The sequence below is a fragment of the Nycticebus coucang genome, chromosome 11, assembly GCF_027406575.1.
Source record: "Nycticebus coucang isolate mNycCou1 chromosome 11, mNycCou1.pri, whole genome shotgun sequence".
NCBI classification, from domain to species: domain Eukaryota; kingdom Metazoa; phylum Chordata; class Mammalia; order Primates; family Lorisidae; genus Nycticebus; species Nycticebus coucang.
This window is the reverse complement of record NC_069790.1, coordinates 57,811,954-57,839,781: the sequence shown is the minus strand read 5'-3', so window position 1 is coordinate 57,839,781 and position 27,828 is coordinate 57,811,954. Positions and strand designations below refer to the sequence as shown.

The following is a 27,828-nucleotide window of genomic DNA, read 5'->3' as shown; positions in this document are numbered from 1 at the left end:
AATTCATATTTCTTTTTTTTTTTTTTTTTATTGTTGGGGATACATTGAGGGTACAATAAGCCAGGTTACACTGATTGCAATTGTTAGGTAAAGTCCCTCTTGCATATTTCTAAATGACGGCAAAGGGTTTCTTTAAAAGCTGTACAGTTAATGTCCATTTTTAATCACAAATCTTTATATTTTTTGATCAGTAAATTGTCAAATTGTAGTTTTTGAATTCGAAAAATAGTATATATGAAATAATTTTTAATATAAACTAATTTGATTTATAGATTTTATGCTTATAATCTGTGTACTATTTATATTACCATGTTTGCATTAACTCTTAATACATACTTTATAGATTATTCAGCTGTAAATAATAGCTGCAATAAGAACATCTAAATTTATGATGATTCCATAAACAAACACTAAAGTTCTCCTTTGGTATAGAAGCTGAATAAATCATTACTCTTCCTGTGAAAGAATTTAGATACAATTGTTTTTTTCTCCAAACTCAAAATACTCCCTAAAATAATATGTTTGCTAGTTCTGAATTGCTCATTATTCTGGGTATCCTTGCCACTCTATAACTGTGTTTCCAACTTCAGCCTTGGGTAAACTTTTGAACTCCATATGATGGAGGAGTATAATTACTTTCTTTTGAAGACAGGGCTTACTTTGATGTCCTGGGTAGAGTGCTCTGGCATCATAGCTCACAGCAACCTCAAACTTTTGGGTTCAACTCTTGTCTTAGCTTCTCAGGTAGGGGGTACTACAGGCACCCACCAAAATGCCTGGCAATTTTTACAGATGGGGGAGGGGGTCTCATTTTTGCTCTGGCTGGTCTCCAACTGTTGAGGTCAAGCAATCCACCACCTTGGCTGGGATTATAGGCATGAGCCCCTGGGCCCGGCCTTCTTGCTAAGACATCTATAGACCCAGGGTCTGGTATAGTTTTTTTTATTCTAAAACATTCTCTTTCCTTTTCTTTTATCTCTGTAGTTTATTTATTAAGGTAGAAAGGAGCTAACAGAATGATGGCACAATTTTCCCATTTTTCTTTGGACTGAAAATTTGATTCCGCAAATATTTGTTAACTGCTTTGAGTCTGGTAGTGAGTTTAGTTCTGGGAACTCACTGAGGAATAAGCCACAGTCTCTTAGAGGCTTGTGCCTTTGAGACACAGTTACAGGTATTTCTTACTATAATACAGGGTTCCGCAGTAGAGTGTTATGAAACTTATGCGAGCAGTTAGTTTGTAGGAAAGGACTCGCCAGAGAAGATAGTATTTGAATTGGGCTTTGAAAGGCAGATGGCCATTTGTAAGAAAAGTAATAATTTAGTTGTTGTGAACACTCTCTGCAAGAACCAGGGGTATGGAAAATCTAGGGTTTATCTAGGGATTTGCATGTAGTCCTAATGATTAAATATAGGGATTGAAAAGTGAATAAGAGCTGAATTTTTCATGTCAGATGGTTAAGATCTTGCATGTCATACTAATTTGGGACTTTATTTTTAGTTTAATGGGGAGCTGTGTACATTTTAAAGCAGGAGATTACTGTGATTTTATTTCTGCTTTGCTCAAGAGCTATACTCAGATGTCTTTAGGACCAGACAGGTAACATAAATGTGAAGCTGCCAGATTTAAGACAGCAGGGAATGGTAGGGCCCACAGGACTGTAGAGTACTTACCTTGCCTACAGCCTTTTATTAATACATACAAGCCATTTGTAAACATCATGTCTTCCAAATGACATAGCGTGTTAACTGAATCCAATGTGAAGTTAGTCCCTGCTCAGAGCTATCCCCGACAACTTTTTTGGGGATGTTGTACAATGTTTGGTTGATGGCGTTTGCAAATAAATGAATGGGTGGATTAAAGGGTGGGATTTGGATGCTGCATGTGGAGACCCATTAAGAGGCTGTTATAATAATTCAAGCAGATGGTGAGAATGCTTGAGTTAGATCAGAATTGAGAAAGGATAAGCATGGGTGGATTTGGGAAATACCAAAATAAAATGGTGGAATTGTCAGGATTTCATTACATATGAAGAAATGGAAGAATTAAAGATGACAGATTTTCAGCTTGGATTGTGTAAACCAAGACAGAAAATATGGGAGTAGAAACATCTTTGGGGGAGAGAGATACTGATTTGGTTTTCCTGGGGTGAGGTGAGAATTTATTTAATTCTTTCTAATGTTATGGCACTATCATGGTATCTTTCTAGGGGATTGTTTTGGGGACTTTAGCACTCATTCTTATTTCATTCATTCCTTCCCTCAATTATTATGTTTTGAGACAGAAATTGTTCTAGAATTAATATTTTAGAGGAAAATCTGAGTGCTGCCTGCAAGTGCTCCCTTAACCTGTATGTGCAGATTTGGCTGTATTTCACGTATAAATTCTGATGAGTGATCTTTATTTGTCTAATTCAAAAGATGTAGTTTACCTTATTCTCAGTTTTTCGTAGAGAATGTAATCTCCAATCCTCAACTTAATCCAAAGAATGTTTATGATAGTTTTATGGAAAATGTGTGATTCCTAGATTTCTGGACGTTTGTTCTTGAGACCATAAAAAATTAGATTCTTGTATTATATGTGTTTTAGTTTTATGACAAATAATTTTATATCTGTATTTCTGTTCTGGTGTTATCTCCTCAATTTGCATTAAAAGGTTCTGTAAGATAAATGCAAAGAATCATGTATTGTGTGTATTGTAAGGATATTATCAAGGGTGTTGTACCATAGGAGATAAGAAGGTCCCTTTTAGCAAGACTCTGGCAGAAGTTTCTCTCGGAATTTAATGCCAGCAAAAGTAATTTTTATGTCTTTTTTTTGTTTAGATCCCCACTCTTTTGAGCTACTGATATGTTTTGATGTTATGGACATTAAATTGTGTCCTATGGCTCTCCTTATTTGCTTTGGCTGTTAGGACTTTGAGAGTCAAATTTAGAATCAGTGGTGAAAACCTGGTATGATTTTATAAAACGGTTTTATATGTGTTGGTGTGTTAAAGTGTATCTTCCGCTTGTTCTTACTGTTTTAAGAATAATTACATTTTAATCTTTTATTCAAATATTTTCTCTAAATGTATTTGTTTTGTTAGACATCACAAATTTTAGTAATGAGATGTAATTCAAATAATGTTTTTTTTTAACCCTAGTAAAAATAAAAGGGCAAAAATCTAATAGAAGATTAAGTTTATAATTCAATAAATGTTTACCAAGTAGACATAGCTGCATAATTACTACCTAGAAATAGCAATAGAACATTTCTAATACTGTAGAAACTTCCCTCACGCCCCGTCCCCGTCCCCGTCATTCTTCCAAGGTAAACTAAGGCAATGACTATTCTGGCTTCTGTCACTAAAGTTAGTTTTGCTTGTTTAGAACTTTAAATGACTGGAATCACACATTGTGCACTTCTTTTGCCCAACACTATGATTTTGAGATTACGGTGATAAATTTTCATTGCTATAGTCATTGTGTGATTATATCACACTTTACTTAATCCATTTAATTATTCACAGACAATTGTGTTGTTTCTAGTTTTTGCCTGTTAGAAATAATCCTGCAAAGCTTGTGTGTACAGTTCTATTAGAAATACACGCAGGACTAGAGTGGCTGGGATAAAGAGCATGTGCTGAGTTTTCTTTATTTCAGTTTTCCAAGAGGTTTCTCGGTCTCCCCTGACCCTGACATTGAATAAGGCTCACATTTGCTTTACATCTTTGCTGACATTTAGTGAAGACATTTTTAATTTTCTAAATGTATTTTTAGCCACTCTGGTCATTTGTTACTGTGTTTTTGTAGTTTTAATTTGCATTTCTTGAGTGACTAATGGACTCTAGTGCCTATTTTTGTGTTTATTAGCCAGTGGGATCTTTTGTCAGGTATCTGTTTAAGCCCTGTTTACCCTTTAGCTTTCTTTAGTTCTACTGATCTGCTTATGTATCTTTATACCAGTAGTATTGTTTTGTTGGTGAAACTTTATAAGGAGACTATCTATTGTAGTATATGTCCTTTAACATTGTTCATTAAGATCTTTGTGGCTATTCTTAGCCCTTCGAATTTCCATATAAATTTTGGAGGCTGCTTGTCAGTTTCTAGAAATCAGAATTTTGATTAGAAATTCAGTTATTCTAAGAGATCCTTTTGGTGAGAACTGTGTTGAAGGTTTTAATCTTTTAACTTGATATATACTTCCTGTATTCATGTATCTATTTATACCTTATGTATAAATAGATACATGATACCTTATGATTTATTTTATCTTGGTATTATATTGTATATTTTTATTAGACTTATCCCCAGGCATTGGTGTTTCTATATGGTGTTTACAAAAATTTATTTTCTTGTTCTTTCTTCCTAATATGTAGGAAATTAATTTTAGAAATTTTACTTTTTATTTGTACTTACTGTTTTTAAAAATTGCTATCAGTTTTTAGTTCTTATGTTCTAAGTTTGGCCTATTGATTCTTTAGGATTTTCTGCTCATATAATCCTGTTGCTGCTGGTGATGACCCTTATTTCTTCCCTTCTAATTCTTTCATTTCTTTGTCTTGCCTTATTTGCACTGTCTGTGGAATCAGCAGCACATCTTACTTTTCATACTGTGGCTGTTTGAATTTGTTGGGTGATTTATTCAGCTTGTATGTCTTGTATGTTAGTACTTCTGTCTGTTTGAAAGATAGACCCATCTAACTCTATTTTATTTAATAGTGAACTGAATTCAAAGCTGCAAGATACCTTAGAACAAATTGAGGTAAGAAGCGCTATTTCATAAGTGACTTTCTTTTCAGAGATTTTTGAACAGCGTAGGTGCAACACTATATTTTGGCTTTTGTGTTTCTAGATCATTATACATTATTTGTTGTTTTTCATTTAGAATGTCTGTGCATGGTCAAATTAGTGTTAATCTACTTATAAACTCATTAATACTTTTGGAATCATGGGACTTCCAAACAGTGTTTGAAAATATCACCATTTCCAGAAAAATCCCCAAACTTTTAGTCATAGATATGTTCTCAAGTAAATTCTGTAATAGCCAAGTTCTTTCCATGTACTAATTATGTTTTGAATATCAATTAGTTCTCTTTTTTTATTTTTGGGAGTTAATTTACTTATGAGTGATTATTGGCTAATGGAAATCTTCTGAAATTCTTAAATCTCATGATACCACATACAGTTCATCAAAAAGGTAGAAACTAGAAAGGAAAAGATGTGTCATTGTGAGCACGAGGCTTTGTTTTTTCTCTCACATAGATGTAGATATCCTTTGCAGTCTTTGCAAAGGAAGGTATACATTTTAATAAATTTAGTGAGAATTGTTTGGTTTCTTCTAGTATTTTATTTTATTGTTTTCCTGATAAGAGTGCTTATTAAAATTGAAGTTGGCCTTTTTGTGAGAGTAGTTTTTGATTATAAGTGCTTTTATTTGTTAACTGTAAGAATACCAATTTGATAATCACAAAAACAATTTCTTTGAGTCCCTTGTGTAAACAATTCCCTGAATATTTTTAATGAGGGTTTTCTACTAAGAGCTCAATATTCTTTCACTCTTAATATACAATATTATTTTATAATTATATAGAAAACTATTATTTGACAATGAAGTCACTGAAATAGAAACCCGTGAACAGGGTAGTATATTTACTTAGATACATAAGCTTCAATCTTGAATTTTATACTTTTAAAATCTATGTATTTTGGTGAAAATTACTTTTCAGTGATTATAGAAAGATTGTTATTTTTCAGTAGTCTCACAAATTTTGTCCATTATCCTTAAAAATTACAATATTTTATTTATTTATTTATTTTTTGTAGAGACAGAGTCTCACTTTATGGCCCTCGGTAGAGTGCCGTGGCCTCAAACAGCTCACAGCAACCTCCAACTCCTGGGCTTAAGCGATTCTCTTGCCTCAGCCTCCCGAGTAGCTGGGACTACAGGTGCCCGCCACAATGCCCGGTTGCAGTTTGGCTGGGGCCGGGTTTGAACCCGCCACCCTCGGTATATGGGTCCGGTGCCTTACCGACTGAGCCACAGGTGCTGCCCAAAAAATTACAATATTTTAGCAGATGCCTGCAGAAAGTTAAGTAAAAATCACAAATACGATTCTTTAAGAAATGATTATATTGATTTTTTTCCTTTGAAACACTAGGCGTGGGTTTCAAAACAGAAACTTATGTTGCTAATATCACAATGAACTTGATAACTTGATTATAGTAGCTAATAGTTATAACGTATTTATAATTTTATTTAAACTTCTTTTCTACTAAATTCAGTGTGATGGCAAATATATTTAGACATTAGAGGTGAGAGATTAGTCTTTTTTTTTTATTAAATCATAACTGTATACATTGATATGATCACGGGGTATCATACTCTCGCTTCATAAACCATTTGACACATTTTTATCCCAGTGGTTAACATAGCCTTTCCGGCGTTATCTCAGTTACTGTGCCAAAACATTTACATTCTACATTTACCAAGTTTCGCAAATACCCCTGTAGTATGCACCACAGGTGTGATCCCACCGATCCCCCTCCCTCTACCGAGAGATTAGTCTTAATATTTCCTTCTCATTGCCTTGAAAACATAATTTCTTAACTATCTCTTGCTTCCTCTTTTAATTACGTAGGAACAGCTGGATGTTGCTCTTTCCAAAATCTGCAAGAATTTTGATATTAACCATTATACAAAGGTTCAACAAGCGTATCGACTTCTTGGAAAAACACAGGTTTGTTTCAAAAGGATATTTGTTTTTCTTTTTTTTTTTTTTTTGTAGAGACAGAGTCTCACTCTATGGCCCTTGGTAGAGTGCCGTGGCCTCACACAGTTCACAGCAACCTCCAACTCCTGGGCTTAAGCGATTCTCTTGCCTTAGCCTCCTGAGTAGCTGGGACTACAGGCACCCGCCACAACGCCTGGCTATTTTTTGGTTGCAGTTTGGCGGGGACCAGGTTTGAACCCGCCACCCTCGGTATATGGGTCCGGCACCTTACCGACTGAGCCACAGGCGCTGCCGATATTTGTTTTTTCCTAATCATTAATCTGTTGACCTTCTTGATTAAGTCTGAATATTATTAATGTAGTGTCCTTAAAAGTTTCATTTAATGGAGTACATTTTTCTGCTGAATTTAACAGTGGTAGCATACTTGTTCACATGGACTCAATATGGTGTGATTAAAACATTATAGAAGTTCGTTTTGAACTATGAAGTCTTTGTCAGGTTTAATATTTTCTCAATTTTATGTGGGTTTTATGAAAGTATATAAGATAATTCAATGGGAGACTCTTATCTCAGCTCTTGGTCTTAAAACAGGACTTTGTAATTTGGGGCTTTGTGGGTTCCTAGGTAGGCCAGCATGACTCCCTCAAAATGTTATGTAAATTTAGTGCATAGTGTACATTTAGCTATAGAACAGATCTGTTGCATATATCATTTTTTAAAGAGTTCTGTTATCCTCCAAATGTCCTAACTTTTTTCAGGAAGCATAGTTTTGCATACTCCTTTTCAAGGGCTTCCTTGAAAAATTTGAAACAAGTGCCATGGTTTGAAAGTTAATTGTATCTTTTGTGTGTCCAGGATTTACATTTATCTATACAACATTTGATTAATAAACGTAAATGTTCCTTTCTCTTAAATGGTCCCGTCTTGTAGAAGGGAATTTAAGACTTTATTTAAATTCCATTTACATTTAAATTCTGAATAAAGAAATGTGGCTGTTTCTTATTTTCATGTCTTAAGCCATACCTAAGAAAAAAATCCAAGAGGTAGATGTGGCAATTTTGAGAAACATGTTTAAAGACTTCTGAAAATAGGACTATAATTTCTCATTTTCTATGTAAGATTAAGTCTTACATACCTTAAATATTTATTGGTACCTACTATGTGCATTACTACAGGGCCCTGGATTTAGGCCTTCATGTGTTGCCTTCTAATAGGACTACAAGTATTGAAGAAATATGGGCGTACCTCATTTTATTCTACCAACTTGCCATTTTCCCTTCTCTCTCCATCTCCTTGGGACACAACAAAATTGAAATTCAGCCAGTGAATAACTACAGCGGCTCCTGAGTGTTTAAGTGAAAGGAAGAGTCACATATTATAGGGCGGTACCTGTGGCTCAAAGGAGTAGGGCGCTGGCCCCATATGCTGGAGGTGGTGGGTTCAAACCCAGCTCTGGCCAAAAACTGCAAAAAAAAAAAAAAAGAAAGTCACATATTACTCACCTTAAATCAAAAGCTAGAAACAGTTAAGCTTAGTGAGAAAGATATGTTGAAAACTGAGATAGTTTGAAAGCTAGGCCTCTGTTGCATACTGGCACTAGAGAGGGACCTCTCATGACCCGGCATGAGTGGGGAGAGTTGACCTGAGTGGAAAGGGGGGAAATTAAGAAATGCAAAACAGTGAAAGACAGGGAGGCAAAGAAAGACAGGAGCTGAGAGCTAGGCTGGCGTCAGGAAGGCCAACACAGCTGATGACTGCAGTCAGCCACTGAATCGTGGAAACAGCTTTATTTATATAGTGTCTTAACAAGATTGCATACATCTTAACACATGGGGTAGAGATCAGCTTTAAAGAGGAAAAACTGTGGGCTTGTTAATAACAAAGTATGCCTGGGCTGTGTGAATTCTGACAGGTGAAAATAACGTTAAGAGAGGAGAAGTCATTGGGGGTCGCTCCCTGAGCATTACCCAGCTGCTGGCCACAGCCCACTCCCCACAGGCCTCTTGTGTCTTTTAGCCAAGTTGTGAATGCAAAGGAAAAGTTCTTTTAAAAAATTTTTAGGCCAGGCATAGTGACTTATGCCTGTAATTCTAATACTCTGGGAGGCCAAGATGGGCAGATTGCTTGTGCTGAGGAGTTTGAGAACAGCCTGAGACCAGCCTGAGCAAGAGCGAGACCCTGTCTCTGCTAAAAATAGAAAAGCTAGCCAGGCACTGTGGCAGGCTCCTGTACTCCCAGCTACCTGGGAGGCTGAGACAAGAAGATTGCTTAAGCCCAGGAGTTTGAGGTTGCTATGAGCTATGATGCCACAGCACTCTACTCTCTGATGCCAGGGCATCAGAGTGAGACTGTCTCAAAAAAATTTTTTTTAATTATTACGTATCTTTATAGAGTACATGTGATGCAGTGTGCAGGTACAATGAGGGAAGAAAAGTTCTTGAAGAAAATTAAAAGTGCTGCTCCAGTGAACACACAAATAAGAAAGCAAAATAGCCTTATTGTTGACATGGAGAAAGTATACGAGGTCTGGACAGAAGATCAAACCAGCCACAGCTTTTCCTTAAGCCAAAGATTAAACCAGGGCAAGACCTTAACTCTGTTTGATTTTACGATGGCCAATGGAGGTGAAGAAGATGCACGAGAAAAGTTTGAAGCTAGCAGAGATTGGTTCATGAGCTTTAAGGGCAGAGCCTTTTCCATAACATAAAAATACAAAGTGAAAAAGAACATGCTGATGTAGAAGCTGCAGCAAGTTATCCAGAAGATCTGGCTGAGATCACTGATGAAGATAGCTACACTAAACCACAGATTTCTTCTGTAGATGAAGCAGCCTTCTTTTGGAACTAGATGCCATCCAGGACTTTGATAACTAGAAGGAAGTCAATGTCTGGCTTTAAAGCTTCAGAGGACAAGCTGACTCTTGCTAGGTTCTGGTGCACCTGGTGACTTCAGTTAAAGCCAATGCTCATTTACCCTTCTAAAAATCCTAGGACACTTAAGAATTATCCTAAATCTGCCCTGGCTGTGCTCTATGAATGGAACAACAAAGCCTGGATGACAGCACATCTGTTACAGCATAGTTTATTGAACATTTTAAACTCACTGTTGATACCTCTTGCTCGTAAAAAGATTCCTTTCCAAATATTCTTGCTCATTGTACCTGGTTACCTAAGATCTCTGGTGGAGATGTACAAGAAGTTCAAAGTTGTTTTCATGTCTGCAATCACAACAGTCATTTTGCAGCCCATGGATAAGTCATTTAGACTTTCTAGTCTTATTATTTAAATACATTTCATAAGGCTATAGGCGCCATAGATGGTGATTCCTCTGATGGTATAGGGAAAGTGAGTTGAAAACCCTCTGGAAAGGATTCACCATTGTAGATGTAATGGTGTGTGCCACATCTTTTGGGGTCAAGACACGATTTTAAGAGGGACTTTACCTATCAAATGCAATCAGTGTAACCTGGTTTCTTGTACCCTCAGTGAATCCCCAATAAAAAAAAAAATTGTGATTTATGGGAGGAAATCTAAATATCAGCATGAACAGGAGTTTGGAAGGTGATTCCAACCTTCCTTGGATTTGGAGTGGTTCAAGACCTCAGTGGAGGAAGTCATTGCAGAGGTGGTAGATACCAAAGATCTTGAATTAGAAGCAGATCCTAAAGATGTGACCGAGTTGCTAAAATTGCATAATAAAACTTGAATGGATGAGAAGATACTTCTGATGGATGAGCAAAGAAAGTGATTTCTCGAGATGGAATCTACTCCTGGTAAAGATGCTGTGAACATTGTTGAAATGCAAACCAAAGATTCAGAATATTGCCTAAACTTAGCTGGTAAAACTCAGAGTTTGAGAAGATTGACTTCAGTTTTGAATGAAGTTCTACTGTGGGTGAAATGCTATCTAACAGCCTTGCAATGTCTAGAGAAATCTTTTGTAAAAGGAAGTGAGTCTGTCGAATGTGACATACTTTATCATTGTCTTATTTTAAGAAATTGCCATAGCTACTCAGCCTTCAGTGTCCACCACCCTGATCAATCAGCAGCCATCAACATTGAGGCAAGACCCTCCACCAGCAAAATGATTATGACTCCATTTTTTAGCAATAAAGTATTTTTTAGTTAAGCTCCATGCATTTTTTAAGACATAAGACTATTGTACGTTTAATAGGCCGTGGTGTAGTATAAACATAGCTTTTATATGCACTAGGAAACCAAAACATTTCATGTGACTCACCTTATTGTGATTTTTTAAATTGTGGTGGTCTGGAATTGAACCTGCATATCGTTGAGGTACGCCTGTCAATGTGATGTCAGCTGGTAACAAGTGCTACTAAGAAATATAAATCAAATCAGATAGATGCAGTGATGAAAAGTACTGATTTATGTAGGTTAGTCAGGAAAGGTTCTATGAGAAAGCAACCATTGAGAAATGGCCTGAATGACATATAAGAATTATTAGCAGCTGGCAGAGGGCATCCAGAGGTGGGTTATGCATAGTTTTGAGAAAGAGCAGGATTCTACCAGTTATAAATACAGAGCCATGGAAAAGTATTCATAATTCTGATTTATCTTGAGCACTATATGTTGTGGTTACGTTACGGGTTCTTTGCAGATCACCTACACTGCGATTATAATTCTCGGAATAATAGTGATCTTTGTGCTATAGATGTAACTGGTAAAGATGTTTTTCCAATGTATTGAAATTTATATTAATAACAAGAAATTATACTGTATGTTTTTTCTTCTCACAGACAGCCATGGATCAGCTTCATATGCACTTCACCCAAGCCATTCACAATACTGTGTTTCAAGTTGTTCTTGGTTATGTGGAACTATGTGCTGAGAACACAGACACAAAATTCCAAAAGCTTCAATATAAAGATCTCTGTACAGTACGTAGTAACCTAATTACTATCTATATGTCTCTCTTTAAATTCATATTCCCTTTTTCTTTACACCTACTGTTTCAGGATGCTGGTAAAATAAAAACAGATGTTTGTCAAAAGTTTTTTTTTTTCTCCCATATTATTCTTTTCCTTATAGAGAAACTGAGAACTCAGTCACACAATGGTAACGGTTACTGAGATTAGAGCTGCTTCTAAATTGACTCTCTACCTTCTCCTGACTTCTTTTACCCTTCTCTCTCAGGCTCTGAATTCTCTTCTGAGATTGCATCTAGGTTTCTCTAAGCTAGCAGTTCTCAACCTTTGTGTTGCGACCCCTTTGTAACAATGAAAATACATTGCGGCATTAGGAAGGTTGAGAACCACTGCTAAGCAATCATCAGTGGTTTTCCATACAGATCTTCAGTCAGTCTTTTCGTGTATATAAACGCTGTCTTTGTCAGCATCTGTAATTAGCTTTTCCTTTTCATTCTTAAAGAAACACCAATCTTTTTTTAGGTGATATGACCCAACACCTAAGAAGTGGACTTACTAAGGCTCTGTTTTGGAAGTAGGTCCTACTGATGTGCTGTGGCCTGTGGCTGATTTTGTGAGGACAGTTTTTGCTTATCTGTGGTGTTGGATATCATTAAAATGTATGCATGGACCTTGTTTTTGTTTTTTTTGCTAATCAGCTTAGTGTTCATGTATTTACTGTATAGCCCAAGACAATTCTTCTTGGATACATGGCAGGGAGGAAAAAAGCTTGGGCACCTGATAGAATGTGAGAAAAAGTGAATGATAAACAATTGGAAGAACTGTAGTGTCATTTGCTTTTATAGGAAAGACTGGGAAGGAGCTGGACTGTAGTGGCAAATCAAGAGTTCTGTTTCAGATTGTATATGAAACCCGCACATTGTACCCCTTGATTGCACTAATGTACACAGCTATGACTTAACAATAAAAATAAATAAATTAAAAAAAAAGTTCTGTTTCATATCTCTTAAACATTTAAGTGGACTTGTTGAGAAGGCAGTTAGATAAAAGAATCATCTGGGGAGATCAGCGCTGAGGTTATAGATTGGGGAGTCATCGGCTCCTACTGGTATTTAAGGCCATGATATTGGACAAGGAGGTTGGAGTCAAAAGGTTTAGATAAAGAAGACATGAGGACCCGGACCTTGTGACTTTCAGGGATTAGCTAGAGAAGCCAAGACTCCAAGAGAAGGAGAAGTAACAGCTAGCTGCACAGGAGGAAGAGTAGATGATGGTGCTATGAAAGTGTGAAGAAGGAAACGTTGCGGGAGGAATGCAGTGTAAACCTGGATCAGATGCTGCTGAGGGTTTGAATATGGTGATACTGCAGAGTTGACCACTTGATTCGACAATATAGAGATCAGTGTTTATCATGATCTTCTTTCTAGCCCAGGAATGCGCTGTGTATCACTGGAGATGTCCTTGAGTTTACTGTCTGCTCAGGAAGTGTAACAGTATCTATTTGCTTTTGTAATTATGTCCAGGAATTAGTCTGAAATTAAGTTAATCTTCATTCTTCAAGTTTCTTTGTCAGAAGTTCTAGTTATCTATTAGAAACCAGAGAGATTTTCTGACCTGAGCTACAGCCAATATTCTGGAAGGGTGTGGTTATATATGGGATTATGTTAATAATGACAGTGGATTATTGTTAATATGGCTAAAAATGTCTTTTTAAAATACTTTTATAAATCAGGATGATTTTACAAATTTTATCATTATTAACTTTAAGTGTGATTTAGTTTCATAATTATATTTTAAATATACAGTTTTAAGTATATCCATAATTTGATAAATGTTAATAATTTCGAAAGGTGTTTTTCCTTATTTATATATGTTACTAGGTAGATAATATATATTTTAACATTAGATACTCAATTACTTTTATATTTTGATTCTATAAATGCTATTAGCACCAATAAGTGATTTAAATGGTAAAGAAATTTATTGCAAGTTAGTGATTTTTCTGTTAAAGCAGAAAATTCTTAAAAATTAAAGTGAATATTTTAAACAATTTAAGTTTTTGTCCATCCATATTCTTTACTTATGTGGGCGGGGGGGTATATAGTTGTTTTGTTGCCACTTTTATATACCTTTAAAAGCAAAAAGCCTACTGTGCTTATGCTCCTTGAAAAAGTCCTCTGTGCATTTATATAATGGAAAGCTGAAAGTTATACTTGGATTATACATTTTAGTGAATAAAAATTGTGTTCAAGGTCAATGTTTACCATCTCATGTTTCTTCTGAATTTCTTTCACTTTTTAAAGAAGCTAACTGTAAAATATATATTACGTAGCTATATATATTTAAATTATCACATAACAAGTATCAATCCTTCTTGATTTCATCTTGCATTAAATGCTCATTAATATTACCCATAAGAAACTTGTGTTCATTACTATAACATCATTTATGTAGATGTGATAGTTTGTGAGGTATATATAATTAAGGAAACAAATGATTTATTAATATACTAGAGCTTAATAATAGAAATCACACACAATTGCAGACACATATTATTCATCCAACACAGTTGTTCATTTTCGGTTTATATTCTAGCTGTGCTAAAACATTAGTTGACATAGTTTTGGTTTGAAGTGGTGAGAATAGTAGCAAATATTAGAGATGGTTTCATGGAGGAATTTTTTTGAAGAAAAATAGTTAAGGTTATAAGGCAAAGAATGTGATTTACCTTAAGGTAGCCCATTTTCTTTGACACTGTTCTCAAAAAATCTAAGAAGTTCAGCAATTCTCTGGCCTCCTAAAAATTACCCGTAGACTTCTAGATAGTACTGCTACAGACAGGGATGCAGAAATCTCTGAAACCTAAGTGTTAATTCATTTCATAATATTAAGTCATGTTTGACATGTTTAAAGCAGGTAAGATTAGGAAGAAATTATTTCTCACCAATTCTAGCTATTATTTAGTGAGAAGAAACAATGTGAATATTTAGTAACTGAGTTTTATAAAAGGTGGTGATTAGCTCAGGAGAGGGAAACTGGAGGGAACGCTTAGAAGTTGAATAAATAAATTGATGAAAAGAAATTTAAATACATTTTCTTGGTGAGAACAAATATCTAGGCTTTGCCATTTCTGAAGGAGCCTTGTAAGAATGTAACCTTCCTAATTTTTCAGTGTTTGGCAGTGGGAAATCATTTTAGCCTTGATTAAAAGTAACTGATGGTAATTACTGAGGGTGTGCTTTTGTGAGTGCACAGGTGTGTGGCCGTGGAGGGTTAGGTAAGCCAGAAGCAGGGAGTCCTCAGGTGACATGTGGAAGGTGTTGATCCTGACACATTTTGGAAATGAGAAGAAAGCCTAGGCATTTTGGCAGTTTGTTTTCTGTGTACAGTAGCAGTAGTTTGAAGCCACGTCCTTAATTACAAATAGTGTCTTAAAATAACATTGGCCATTAAAATAGAAAATGAGGTGAAAGCTATGTTAACCAGTTTGATGAAAGTATTTCAAATTGTATAAAAACCCAGCACATTGTACCCCATAATTGCATTAATATACACAGCTATGATTTAATGAAAAATATAAAATAAAAAAAAGATTTAGTACTTCAAAAAAAAAAAGATAGATGTATGGTACAGCGTAAGGAGGAGATGAAATTCCTGTGAACAGGGAACAATTTTGCTTCCTTTAAATGGAAAAAGTTGTAAATGAAAACAGCTAATCATCTGCTTGCTTTATTCATAATGTTATTTTAAACCACTCTCAGCTATCAGTCTAAATGAGCTAGAGTGAAATTTAACTGATTTGTAAAAAAGAAAATAAAAACCCTTAGAAATGTGGGGCAAAGTTAGTGTTCTGTTTTTGTTCACTATGGTACCCTAACCTCAGAGTTCTTAAGTTCTGTTGTGTCATGGAATTTCTGTCATTTGTTTCCTTTCACCATTGCTCCTAGTTTAAAAGTTTAGTTGGTTTTCAGTGTTTTGAAGTCATTTTGCAATTGAATGTATTGATTTTATTTTTCCTTACTAAAACCTGTTTTCTGAATGTTTTAATTAGAAGAACAATTTTTCTTTTTATGGTTTATCTTTCAGTCTGGTTTCCCTGCTTCTTGAATGTATTGCCTTACTGTGTTGAGGCTAGTCATTTAGGTTCTTTTAAAAAATAGGGTGGTTATTTTGAAGCCCAAATAAATGGCTAATATTTAGCAGCAAAATTTCCAAATGAGAGTTTAATTTCGTTCATTTCTTGAAAAGGGTAATGTAAAGGGTTATAGTGGTAATTTTGTTAGCTTAAAAAATTAAGCCTTGTTTTCGATTGCACTTACCTTTTGATGTATTCAACGTATTTACATTAGTTTATGGATACACTTATAGACACCATTTGGAGGCTTTTTATTTAGTGACCTTGTAGAGAAACCTTTTATGGGTTATTTGAAAATGTATGTAATAATCGTTTTTTTTTTTTTTTCTTTTTTTAGTAACATTTCTTTGGCAGGCTAATGGATCCCCCTAGGGAGCTTATTTTAAGATGTTATTGATTATTTTTGGGATAACAGAGTTGACCAAGCCGGCTAAAGTTTTCTCAACTATTTTTCAGTTGTTGATTTCCAATTGCTCTTAATGATTTTTGAATTGTGTTTTTATGATGAACTGATAATATCGTAAAACTTTGGGAAAAAATAGTATTGTTTCTTTTAGAAAAAAATCATTTAAAATCCACTGCAGTGTCTGGTATGTTGAAGGTGTTTAGTAAATGTTTCTTGAGTAAATTGGATTGCCATGTTTGTATCTGATTGTTGTGGTGTTGACAGCAAGTCTGATTAACTGGGAGGGAAAAAATGCTGATGTTGAACTATCTTCTCCGTGCCATGCCCTCTAACAGGTGCTGTGTGGCAGTACATTGTAGAAAGCAAACTGAAGACCTGCCTAATATTCCGTTCTTCTAGGCCAGGCGTCCTCAAACTTTTTAAACGGGGCCAGTTCACTGTCCCTCAGACCATTGGAGGGCCGGACTATAGTTTTAAAAAAAAAACTATTAACAAATTCCTATGCACACTGCACATATCTTATTTTGAAGTAAAAAACAAAACGGGAACAAATACAATTCATACCACCTCATATGGCCCGTGGGCTGCAGTTTGAGGACGCCTGTTCTAGGCTTTCAGTGTTTCATTCTTATAAATAATATTTTTGATACTAGATCATAATAAATGTCAATTTTTTTGAGGGTTAATAATTGTAAGATTCCTGTTGAAGATATAGTCTATTTTAATATTGATATAAAAACCTCAAGACAAATTCCTATTTTTTTTTTTGCAGTTTCTGGCTGGGCCTGGGTTTGAACCCACCACTTTCGGCATTTGGGGCTGGTGCCCTACTCCTTTGAGCTACAGGCGCCACCCGACAAATTCCTATTTTAGGTCAAAAACGTATTTGTCTTCCTAAATTGTCAGGACACTTTGTGTTGTAAAGAATTAATGTATTTTCTTTCATCAAATAGTGTGAGAATATGCTGATTCTTTACTATAAATGATAAGCTGCCAGGAAGTTCAGAGCTAAATTTAAGTGTGTAGAACGCATCCAATTTGGGTTCTCTGTAGAATTAACTACTTCTTTATACCTTTTCTGTTTTTTGACTTCTTAAGCTGGCCGATTCTTTATGTTTTTATGTTACTAATAATCTGTATAGAATTAGACATAGTGTAGATTAATGTTGCTTAGAGTAAGCATCATTAATTAATATACTTTTAAAAATTTACATATATTTTTTAAATTGTTATTTATATATTTTTTTGAGACAGAATCTCACTCTGTCACCCTGGGTAGAGTGCTGTGGCATCACCATACCTGACAGCAACCTCTGTCTCGAGTTCAGACTGTCCTTTTGCCTCAGTCTCCCCAGTAGCTAGGACTACAGGTACCAGCAGCAACATGCTGATAGTTATTTTATTTTATTTTTTTTCCTGTTTATAGTAGAGATAGGATCTTAGTCTTTCTCAGGCTGGTCTCCAACTCCTGAACTCCAGTGTCTATCTGCCTTGCTCTCCCAGAATGCAAGGATTATAGGAATTGAATGAGCCACTGTGGCTGGCCAAAATTCACCTATTTTAAGTTACATAACTTTAAAACATATTTATTGTGGGAAAAGACAGATAAATAAAAAGAAGAAAATAGGGCCAGGCGGGGTGGCTCACACCTATAATCTTAGCACTTTAGAAGGCTGAGGCAGGTGGATTGCCCGAGCTCAGGAGTTCGAGACCAACCTCAGCAAGAATAAGACCCCCATCTCTAAAAATAGCTGGGCATCATGGTGGGCTCTTGGGAGGCTGAGGCAAGGGATCACTTGAGCCCAGGAGTTTGAGATTGCTGTGAGCTATGATACCATACCACTCTACGGGAGGCAAGAACGTGAGACTTTGTCTGAAAGAAAAAAGAAGAAGAAAATAAAAATTATGTATGTCTGCATGTGAAAGCAGGTTCTTTTAATATATACATAAGCAGACCACTTTAAAATTAGCTGCACGGTCTTATAATTCTTTTTCTCACTATGTTATAAACAAGTTTTCATTTAATTAATATGCTAGCTGCATAACTTTTAATGGCTCGACAGTATTTCAGGGTAAGAGATCATGTGGATTAATTAACTAGTTTTCTGTCTTAGATGTTTATGTTATTTTCAGCTTTTGTGATTATGAACAGCACTATAGTAAATATTCTAAAAACTAAATCTTTGCATACACATTTATTTCTTTAGGATAAATCTTGAGAAATGAAATTGCATGTCTGTCAAAAGCTTTACATTTTAAAGGTTTTGGTTTGCATTTCCAAAATTGCCCTCTAGAAAGTGTGTTTCAATTTATTCTCATCATCAACAGTGTCTGCTTTTATTTCTTTCCCTGAACTCACGAATGCTGATTATTTTTATTTAATAGCTTAATTGTCAGATACTAGGAGATAGCATATCAAAAATAATTTGTGTTTCTTATCACTCAGGCTTACTTGGAATGTTAAGGAAATTAAACTGGGACATTTCCTTGCTTGTTGAAGTTAATTTGGTTGATTTGTTTGGATAGGTGAGTGGACCTTTCCTTTCTTGATGAATTCTACAAATTTAAATACTTGGTCAAAGAGAGAAGTCTTTTCAGTTCAAGGAATATTATTATTTACTTTAGAGCTTGAGGATAGTCTTAGAATGAACTAAAAATTCAGCTGTCAGATGTATTCCTATATATAAATATAATGCCTAACTCATTTTCTTGCATATGAATTTATATATGAATTTCTAGATATTTAAGGTAAAATAAAAAGTAGATTTTGAAATTTTTAAAATTAAGACTTTAATGATCAGAGGTTGGGTGCATTGGCTCACATCTGTAATCCTGTAATCCTGTGGGAGTGCAAGGCAGAGGATTGCTTGAGCTCAGGAGTTCAAGACCATTTTGACTAAAAGTTGAGACCCTGTCTCTACTAAAAATAGAAAAATTAGCTGGACATAGTGGTGAACACCTGTGGTCCCAGCTACTCAGAGGCTGTGGCAGGAGGATCACTTGAACCTAGGAGTTTGAGGTTGCTGTGAGCTAGGCTGATGCTACTGCACTGTAGCCTGAGCAACAGAGTGAGACTCTTGTCTCAAAAACAAAACAAGACAAAGCAAAACAAAACAAAACCCTTAGTGGTCAGAAGATAGGTAAGGAATCAGCTCTTCCTTTTTCCCTGTTTACTGTATGGATTGTTAGGAATTGTGAAGGGTCTGAAATTTTATTCGCTTGCACACTAATAAGCTAGTGTTGGGATTTTATGGATGCTGGTAGAAGATACAAGACTTCATTTTCTCCGTGTTTTGACTTTGCTAAGTGTAAACCAGTTCCCTTATCATTACTCAGCTTTTGTAACTTAGTAATGAGTTCAGCTCAGCAAAGATGAATAAGACTTTAAAGAGTTTATAATCTAGTGAGGTCACATTAATAATGATTAGAGGGTGGTGCCTGTGGCTCAGTGAGTAGGGTGCCGGCCCCATATACCGAGGGTGGCCGGTTCAAACTTAGCCCCAGCCGAACTGCAACAAAAAAATAGCTGGGCGTTGTGGCGGGTGCCTGTAGTCCCAGCTGCTTGGGAGGCTGAGGCAGTAGAGTTGCGGAAGCCCAAGAGCTGGAGGTTGCTGTGAGTCCTGTGACGTCATGGCACTCTACCAGAGGGCAGTAAAGTGAGACACTGTCTCTACAAAAAAAAAAAAAAAAAGAAGTAGAGTACGAAAAGTTCTAACAGCATAAAGTGTCAAAGGGGATAACACAGCTCCTTAAGCTAAGGAGGGAAACCTGTATATTATTGTTAAGGGGAAATGTCTGCTTTTGAGTTGGAACTTAGTTTCAGTAGATACCACAGGAACAGCGTACATGGATGGGCCTAGGGATACAGAGGAAATGATCAGGAACAATGACATGAGTAGGAAAGCAGGGGGCAGGTGAAAGAAGTAGGTTGCCTAGCTTGGTTTAACTGGATTTTGGTATGGTGGTTTAAAAAGTAAATAAATTATTACATAATTTTTACTTTCTGCGACAATGAGTGCATAGTGGAGCACGTGATTTGGGTTATAGTTATCTGAGTAACTAGCCTTTCCTATCTTGGCTGGAAGTGGAGGGTTTTCTATTCACTTGAAGCTGGCTTAGGTGAGGCAAGGCCTCTGTACTGTCCAAATCTGCGAATCTTTAAACCTACCACTATCAATGTAATTTAGTCTGGTGGGTGATTATTATTTTTTTTTTTTTTTGAGGGGGAAAAGGATTTGGGATAAAAGGTAAAGGACACAAACTATTGTTAAAAGATGCCACACAGCTGCCAGCAAAAACAAAAAATAATTTACTGGGAGGACATTTTTGAAAGCTGCCCAAAACTCTATTTTTTATTTTACAGTGTTTTTTATTTAAATACTGCCTATTTTTGTGATACCAGCATAAGGAGTTAATAGCATTTTATCCCTTGAAATTTTGAAAGATAATTATATGTTTTAATTATACATGCTTTACTTATTTTATAACACCAAGCTTTCTGTTTGATTAAAGGTATTTAGTAGCAATTAGCAAAACCTGAGAATGGTACTAACAAGAGCTTTCTGTTTCACAGTCTATCAGGTGCTAGTTACTTAGTTCCACCTTGGGATTCTTATATAATATGATACATATTATATGACTTTATGTGTATATACATATTTAGTATTAATGATAAAATGCCTGATAAATGAGACTGCTTTTTTTTTTTTTTAACTCCCTGGGCCTAGTGCTGTTTTGACCAGTAGCATATTTTCAGAAGGGGTAAGTGGGAATATTCCCCTCCCTGGCAGCTTTTGTTGATGTGAACTCGCAGCAGTACCAACAGCATTCATCTAAAGTTACTGATAACCCTTTGTTATTTTTTGAAATCCATCCATCAGTATGTGTGTGTTTTGAAGGGTCCAGGTGCTGTGAGTTGTGGATCTCTGTGAGGATGTCAAAACATCTGTTTCCTTTCTGTTAGGATGTGGTTAGAGTGCTAAACCTAAATGTGAAACAAGAACCAAAGAATGCATAAAGGCTTCCCCTATGGTTTTTAATTTTGGTGTTTTCATATGGAAAGCATTTCCTTGAAATTTTTTTAGGAATTTAGTAATAGAGATTTAGTAATAGGTATAAAAGTAAATTACATAATAGGTAAAAGACTAGCAGCTTCTTTTTTTATTTACTGCTTTCCTTTGCATTTAAAGCAGCTTTCAAAACACAGCATTCTTTCATTGTGTCCTTCGAATTCAGACTTATATTCATTTCTGCATTTACACTATTCTTGGAAAATCACCTAAACTTACTGTTTATAATCAAGGCTGAGATGTTGCTGGCTTTGATGAGCTAATTTCATCATTAGCTTGTCAAGTAGTTGGTTGAGATGTCATAGTAGAAGTGGAAGGTGCCAAGTGTTACTCTGAACTGGTGATGATGAGAAATGAGAAATCACATCTGCGGATTTTGTGAAAGATTGGGTTAAAGAGTCTATTTTGGTGTTTGGCTGCTGAAGTATGGTGGAAATGCTGTGGTGAGCTTCTTTTGGCAATGTCCTGCCTGCCATGGTATTTGTGGGCTGTTGTGATCACCACAGTGCCCCCTAGACACGCATGTTGTCTCTATGGAAGTACAGATTTATAAAAAACTTTGGGTTGCCGAAACTACTCCTTCTTTTCTACATGTTTTTTGAGATATTTCTCAAAGATTTTATGCCTTTTGGCCCTTTTCTTCTCACCTCACAACCTTTGCTGAATAAATTGGTGCTACTAACTTTCAGTTGAAGAATGGCCATGGGAAATAGCTCTGGACACAAAGAGATATTTGGTAATTAAATTTCTCTTTCTCATTTCTTCTTAACTTTAAAACATGTTATTTAGTTAAAGGTGTGTTATTTAGTTCTTGGAGATGTCTCACTATCTGAATGCTTTCTAAATTGACTTCGTCTAATACTTCCATTGCTATTTTCAGTGCGGTGCTTCTCTGCCATGGTATGCCTGGTCTTACCCCAAATGAGACTCACTTTAACTGGAACCTGAACTGAATCTCAATATTAGGTATTTAGTAACCAATGAATGACCTCGACCAGTGATGACATAGGAAGATCCAGGTGTTTCTAACACTGTTTATGAAGGATGAAACTGAGATCCAGGATGGTCTGTTGTCTCAGGACGTATGACTGGGCAAATGGTGGCGTCTAGAACCCCTGACTCTCACTGCCTCGTCTAGGTCTCTTTCTGTTACACTCTGCAGATGAGAGAATTGATGTCTGGGTGGAAATTGTATGGGCTGTTAAGTCAGAACTCAAGTTCCTCTTCTTGGCCTATCTTTTATTTTTTGATTACCTCTGCAATTATTTACTTACTCCTTGGTTTCTTTGAATCTCTTTAGTTATGGTTCACCTAGGTCTGTGTATTATAATTCTCTATTTGAAATTTGGAGGTGATTTTTTATAAAGTAATTAAAAAATACTAGTTGTAAATAATTTTAGTTATGTTGTGTTAAAAGCATGCAAACATTTGTCACCAGGAGAGTTTCCACCAGTTGGTTGTATGGCATAGTGGGAAGGGGTCTGATTTTGAAATGAAATGACTCTTATTGCCAGGATAGTTCAGAGATTAACGTATCTGGGCTTTAATCTATTGAAAGCATTATTTTTATCTATCTACCTTGCCTTTTTCCCTTAAACTATTATTGTATATGGTTTTAGTAAAATACATTTGTTTCTATTTTGGAATACAAATTTAGGCAAGAATTATCTTGTGATATGGTGCTGAGTGTATCATAGGCTTATGTTTGTACATAGGAATATATTTAAAGATATTGAAAATAATAAAATTTGTTTTTGGGGGGGACTTTTAAGCGTGTGCAGTGGGTTAACTAGATCTGTGAATTATTAACACAAATCAGTTTAGTGAGGAAAAGATTTGCTGTAACTTCACTATATAACTTTGACTTTTTTTTTTTTGAGAAGACAGAATCATTTCTTGTTCTAATAAAAATTTAAAAAACTAAAAATAACCTTAAACATTCATTCTCTCTCTCTTTTTTTTTTATTGTTGGGGATTCATTGAGGGAACAATAAGCCAGATTACACTGATTGCATTTGTTAGGTAAATTCCCTCTTGCAATCCTGTCTTGCCCCCAAAGGGTGTGGCACACACCCAGACCCCACCCCCTCCCTCCTTCCCTCTCTCTCTGCTCTTCCGTTCCCCACCCCTCCCTCCTTCTTTCTCTCTCTGCTCTCCCCTTTCCCCACCACCACCGTGACCTTAATTGTCATTAATTGTCCTCATATCAAAATTGAGTACATAGGAGTCATGCTTCTCCATTCTTGTGATGCTTTACTAAGAATAATGTCTTCCACTTCCATCCAGGTTAATACGAGGTATAACTTTGACTTTTTTGGAAAAAATTTCTCGTATACATCTGTGTACATGTTATGCAAACCCATTGTATTTCAGCAAATTCCCAAAAGTTAACTTAATAAAGGGCCTCCTTTTTCTCGAATAAATAGGCAAATAATGCAGTTGGACAATAGTTGGGTAGAGAATAGAAGGTAGTAGGTCTAAGTTTTAATTTTCTGGTTTGTTAAACCATGGCAAATGTAATAGAAATTAATTGGTGGACTATAGTACAATTATTTGTAGAGTCTTAAGTTATGGCTAACACTGTCTTTCTTTTATCTAGCAGAAAGAATGTTGGGATTTACTTAGATTTATTTGCATAATATAAATATAAATTTTGCAAAGTTGAGTTTATGAAATCTAGAAAAATTGACTTGAGGAGTACCTTTAATTTGGGTGGATGATTACTGAGTTGCTACCCAGACCTTTGATGATTTTTGCTTTTCTTTGCCTTCTGTTGCTAATCTTTTCCTGACCTTGTGTATCAGTGTTGATTTCATTATATGCGGGCGTGTGATATAACAGTGGCATAAGTCAGGTGCAATTATGTGCTAAAAATAAACCAAGGAAAAAGATTGAGATTGGTTCATTTTAAAGGTTGCAGTATTTTTCACAGTTGCATAGGTTTATTTTAAAGTTTGCAGTATTTTTCACAGCTGCATAGTACTCTTTTGTATATATGAATCTTCTGTGTTTATATTTAAATATTCTATAGTTACAAATAATCTTTCAGTGAATAAATTTGTATGTATATTTGCTGTTTGAGATATATCTGTAAGAGAAATTCCCAGAAGTGGGCTTTTTGGGTAGTTTTGTTAGATGGTGCCCAATTCCTGTCCTTGGGGTTTTGCTATGTTACACGTTCACCAGCAGTGTTTGGGAGTGCTTGAGTTTTCACAGTCTTGCCAACAGAGTGTACATGTTACCAAAGTTCAGCAAAGCCGGAGGTCATTAAAGTGGTAGGGATAGATTTTAATCAGTAATACCCTATTGCAATAGGGAAAGGAGGCCAGGTGAACTGAACTGAACTTTGATTTGTACAAAGGTGACTAAGGCATTGTAAAGGAAGAATGAGGGACTGGAGATGGAGTGAATGGGGCTTAGTAGAGTCAGAGAAGTGAAAAATTACAATAAGCGAGATGGTGAGTGGTCCATGTGCAACCTGTCTGGGCTTACTAACGGGCACTTATGGGTTAGGCTCCTACCCTGCCACAGTGGCTGGGCTCTATGTTCAGGCGATGTTTGGAACAAACAGTGAATTCTTTCAGCAGCCATAGACACTTAAAAAGGGTCTAGGGTCATCCTAAAGATGTGGCCTTGAGTCATTGGAAAGTATGATAATGTTTGTTCAAGTCTTTTTATGCCAAGATTCAGGCCTAGTTGAGGAGCCGGGCTAGAGTTTGGTAAAAGAGAAAATCTTTGTCAATGGTCAGCTTTAAATTTTTATCCATCTGATGGGTCAGAATTTATTCTTAATATAGTTTTAATTTATATTGTTCCTATTAAAAATAAAGGTAAATGTGCTTTTTTGTTTAAGGGCCATTTTTATATCTGTGCTTGAACAAGTATGTTCATGTGCATTCTTCAAATTTTTCTATAGAATTTTTGGTCTTTTCCCCCCACATCTTTGAGTTTTTTAAGAAATGCAGGATATGATCTCTTTATTGTGAATGTATGTTTTAAATGTTTTTCAAAACCTTTATCGTTTATCTTTTGACTTTGCTCATGGTGTTTTTTGCCATACAAATTCTATTTTTTTTTTACTGTATCAAATTTATTTTTATTGCTCTGAATTTTGAGTTGCAATTAGAAAGCTGTTTTCTATATCAAAGTTAGAATAGAATTGATGCATAGTTTCATCTAGTGCTAGTATAGTTTTATTTTTTATATTTAGCTCTCTTATGTATTTGGAGTTCATTCTTGTATGTCATGGGTGGGTCTGATTTTGTCTTTTTCCAACAGACTATCCAGTTGGCAGTTATTTACGAGAAAAGACCATCTTTGCCTAAGTGATGTGAGATGTCATCTTATCATATGCTAGATTTTTTATTTTATTTTATTTTATTTTTTGAGACAGAGTTTCATTTTGTCGCCCTCGCTAGAGTGCCATAGTGCCACAGCTCACAGCAGCCTCAAACTCTTGGGCTTAAGCAGTTCTCTTGCTTCAGCCTCCCAAGTAGCTGGGACTACAGGTGCCTGCCACAACGCCTGGCTATGTTTTTGTTGCAGTTGCCACTGCTGTTTTAGCTGGCTTGGGTCAGGTTCAAACCCACCACCCTCGGTATATGGGGCCCGCGCCTTACCCACTGAGCCACAGGCACTGCCCCACACTAGATTTTTTTTTTATGAAGCTGGATCTTCTTCTGGACTTGTTTATTGATTTCAGTAAATTTATAAATTTGTTAGAAGTGACATTTTGATGCTGTTGAGAATAAGGGATGGCTTTCCATTTGTTCAAGTCCACTTTTACGTGTTTTAGGAGTGTCTTATGGTTTTCTTTATAGAGTTTTTGATCATTTCTTAAGTTTATTCTTAAAAATTTATCTCTTTTTATCGTAAATGAGGCTTTCTAATTTAGTGTATCTTCTAAATAGTTCTTATTTATATATGAATGCTGGTTTTTTTCCATGCCAATTTTATAACCTGCTACCTTGCTGAATTCTTTATTGTTTGAGTTAGTTTTATCATTGATTCTCTAGGACTTTCGAGGGATAGTATTATGTCATTAGCAGATAGAAATAGTTTCATTTTTTCTTTTTTTAATTCTTTGCTTCTAATTGTTTTCTGATGTCTAATTGCATTGGCTGGTATCCCAGATCATTATTAAATAGTGATGGAGATAATAGGACTCTTCGCTTTGTTCCTGACCACAGTAGTTATGTCTTAGAGTTTTTTCATCTTAAGGAAAGTATCTGTTCTTTCTTACTTTTGCATGTGTTTTTTATGAAAAAAAAAATTTAGAAATGGGTGTTGAATTTTGTCAAGGGTTTTTTTTTTTTCCAGTTTCTATTGAAATACTTATTTTTTTTCTCCTAAACTTGTTAATCGGGTGAATTATTTTAATTTTTATGAGATTAAACTTCTAGCATTCTTGGCATAAACCCTACCAGGGTAGTGTCATTCCAGAGCTTAATTTCCTTATTATACTATTTCTAGTTTAGTTTCAAAGATTTGTTTTGCTTATTCAGAAAGATGTTAAGTCATATAAGCTAGTATTTTTATTAATTACTAAATGAATGTTTTGGTAAATGAGTTTCAGTGAGGCGAGATCATCATGGGGTGAGAAAGCTTTTTTAAAGAGTGAGGACCAGTACTAACTGTGATATACTGCCCGCCACACCATAGCTGTCTCGCTATTTTATTTCTTTTAGCTATTTGCCTTGAAGGGCTTACTTACACCACAGTCTAGCCTTTCAGTGTATTATTAGCATAATCATTTGTGGTGGATTGATTACAAACTTAAGAAATGCTAGAAAATCTCAAGTGATGGACGAAACACTATATTATGATAAGTGGGAAGCCTGCAAAATGGAATAGAGAAAAGAGGGCAGAATGGTAAGCTATTTGCTCTTAAAAGGAGGGAAAAAATTCACGGAGAAGGTGAGGGATGATATATGTTTCATAGCCTCATTTATGTAAAACATTACTTTAAAAGATTATTGTCAGATTTAGCCTACCTATCAGGGGTGTGCACCCTTTTTTCTGCTGCACATGGGAAAAATAAGAGTTGTCTTGGTTTATGCATTAAATACACAAAACACTAAATAAGGCTAATTAGCAAAAATAAAAATGGTCTGTGCATAGTTTCCATGATATCTGACACCACAGATGTGAAAAAAAGTCCTCATAAAATTAGTGTACAGCACATGGACCAGAGGTTGGACACCCCTGAATGACTTAAAGAAATTAGGGATTGTCAAAGGTGTTTACTTTATTTACACAAATGAAATGATTGAGTTGTAAAACCCACCTCCTTTTTTGCAAGTTATAAGTCCAGTCCAAGGATAATTATAAAGCTGTGTTTGCATGCTTAGAAGCATGTTTTTGAAATAATACTTTCTGAGAAGTTTATGTTGCTGTTTATGAGAACACTTAATAATTCAATAACTTCTTGTAGACTTTATGGTTTTGTGACTACAATTTGATTCACAGCATATAGACTGATGTCCCTAATGAGTATTAAAAAGCCATGTTGAAATGAGAATTACTTGAAATAAATTTTCTTAGCATTGGGTTTTCCCTTTAGAAAAAAGATACATCACTTGAAGAAATTTTCTTAGTTGTCTCTGATTTTTGAATAA

The 27,828-nt window shown here is 35.5% G+C and overlaps 1 protein-coding gene across 3 annotated transcripts in view; it reads left to right on the top strand.

Annotated features, from left to right (window-relative positions):
* Positions 1-27,828, top strand: part of VPS50 (VPS50 subunit of EARP/GARPII complex) — a 133,538-nt gene that overhangs the window by 35,288 nt on the left and 70,422 nt on the right. For 2 of the 3 annotated variants that reach the window (XM_053609233.1, XM_053609234.1), the window contains 3 exons: positions 4,705-4,747; positions 6,624-6,722; positions 11,473-11,613. In XM_053609233.1, the coding sequence (XP_053465208.1) occupies positions 4,705-4,747; positions 6,624-6,722; positions 11,473-11,613 (283 nt within the window). Of the gene's footprint in view, positions 1-4,704; positions 4,748-6,623; positions 6,723-11,472; positions 11,614-18,588; positions 18,647-27,828 lie in introns of those variants that run through there. The other variant, XM_053609235.1, reaches the window with a different exon arrangement.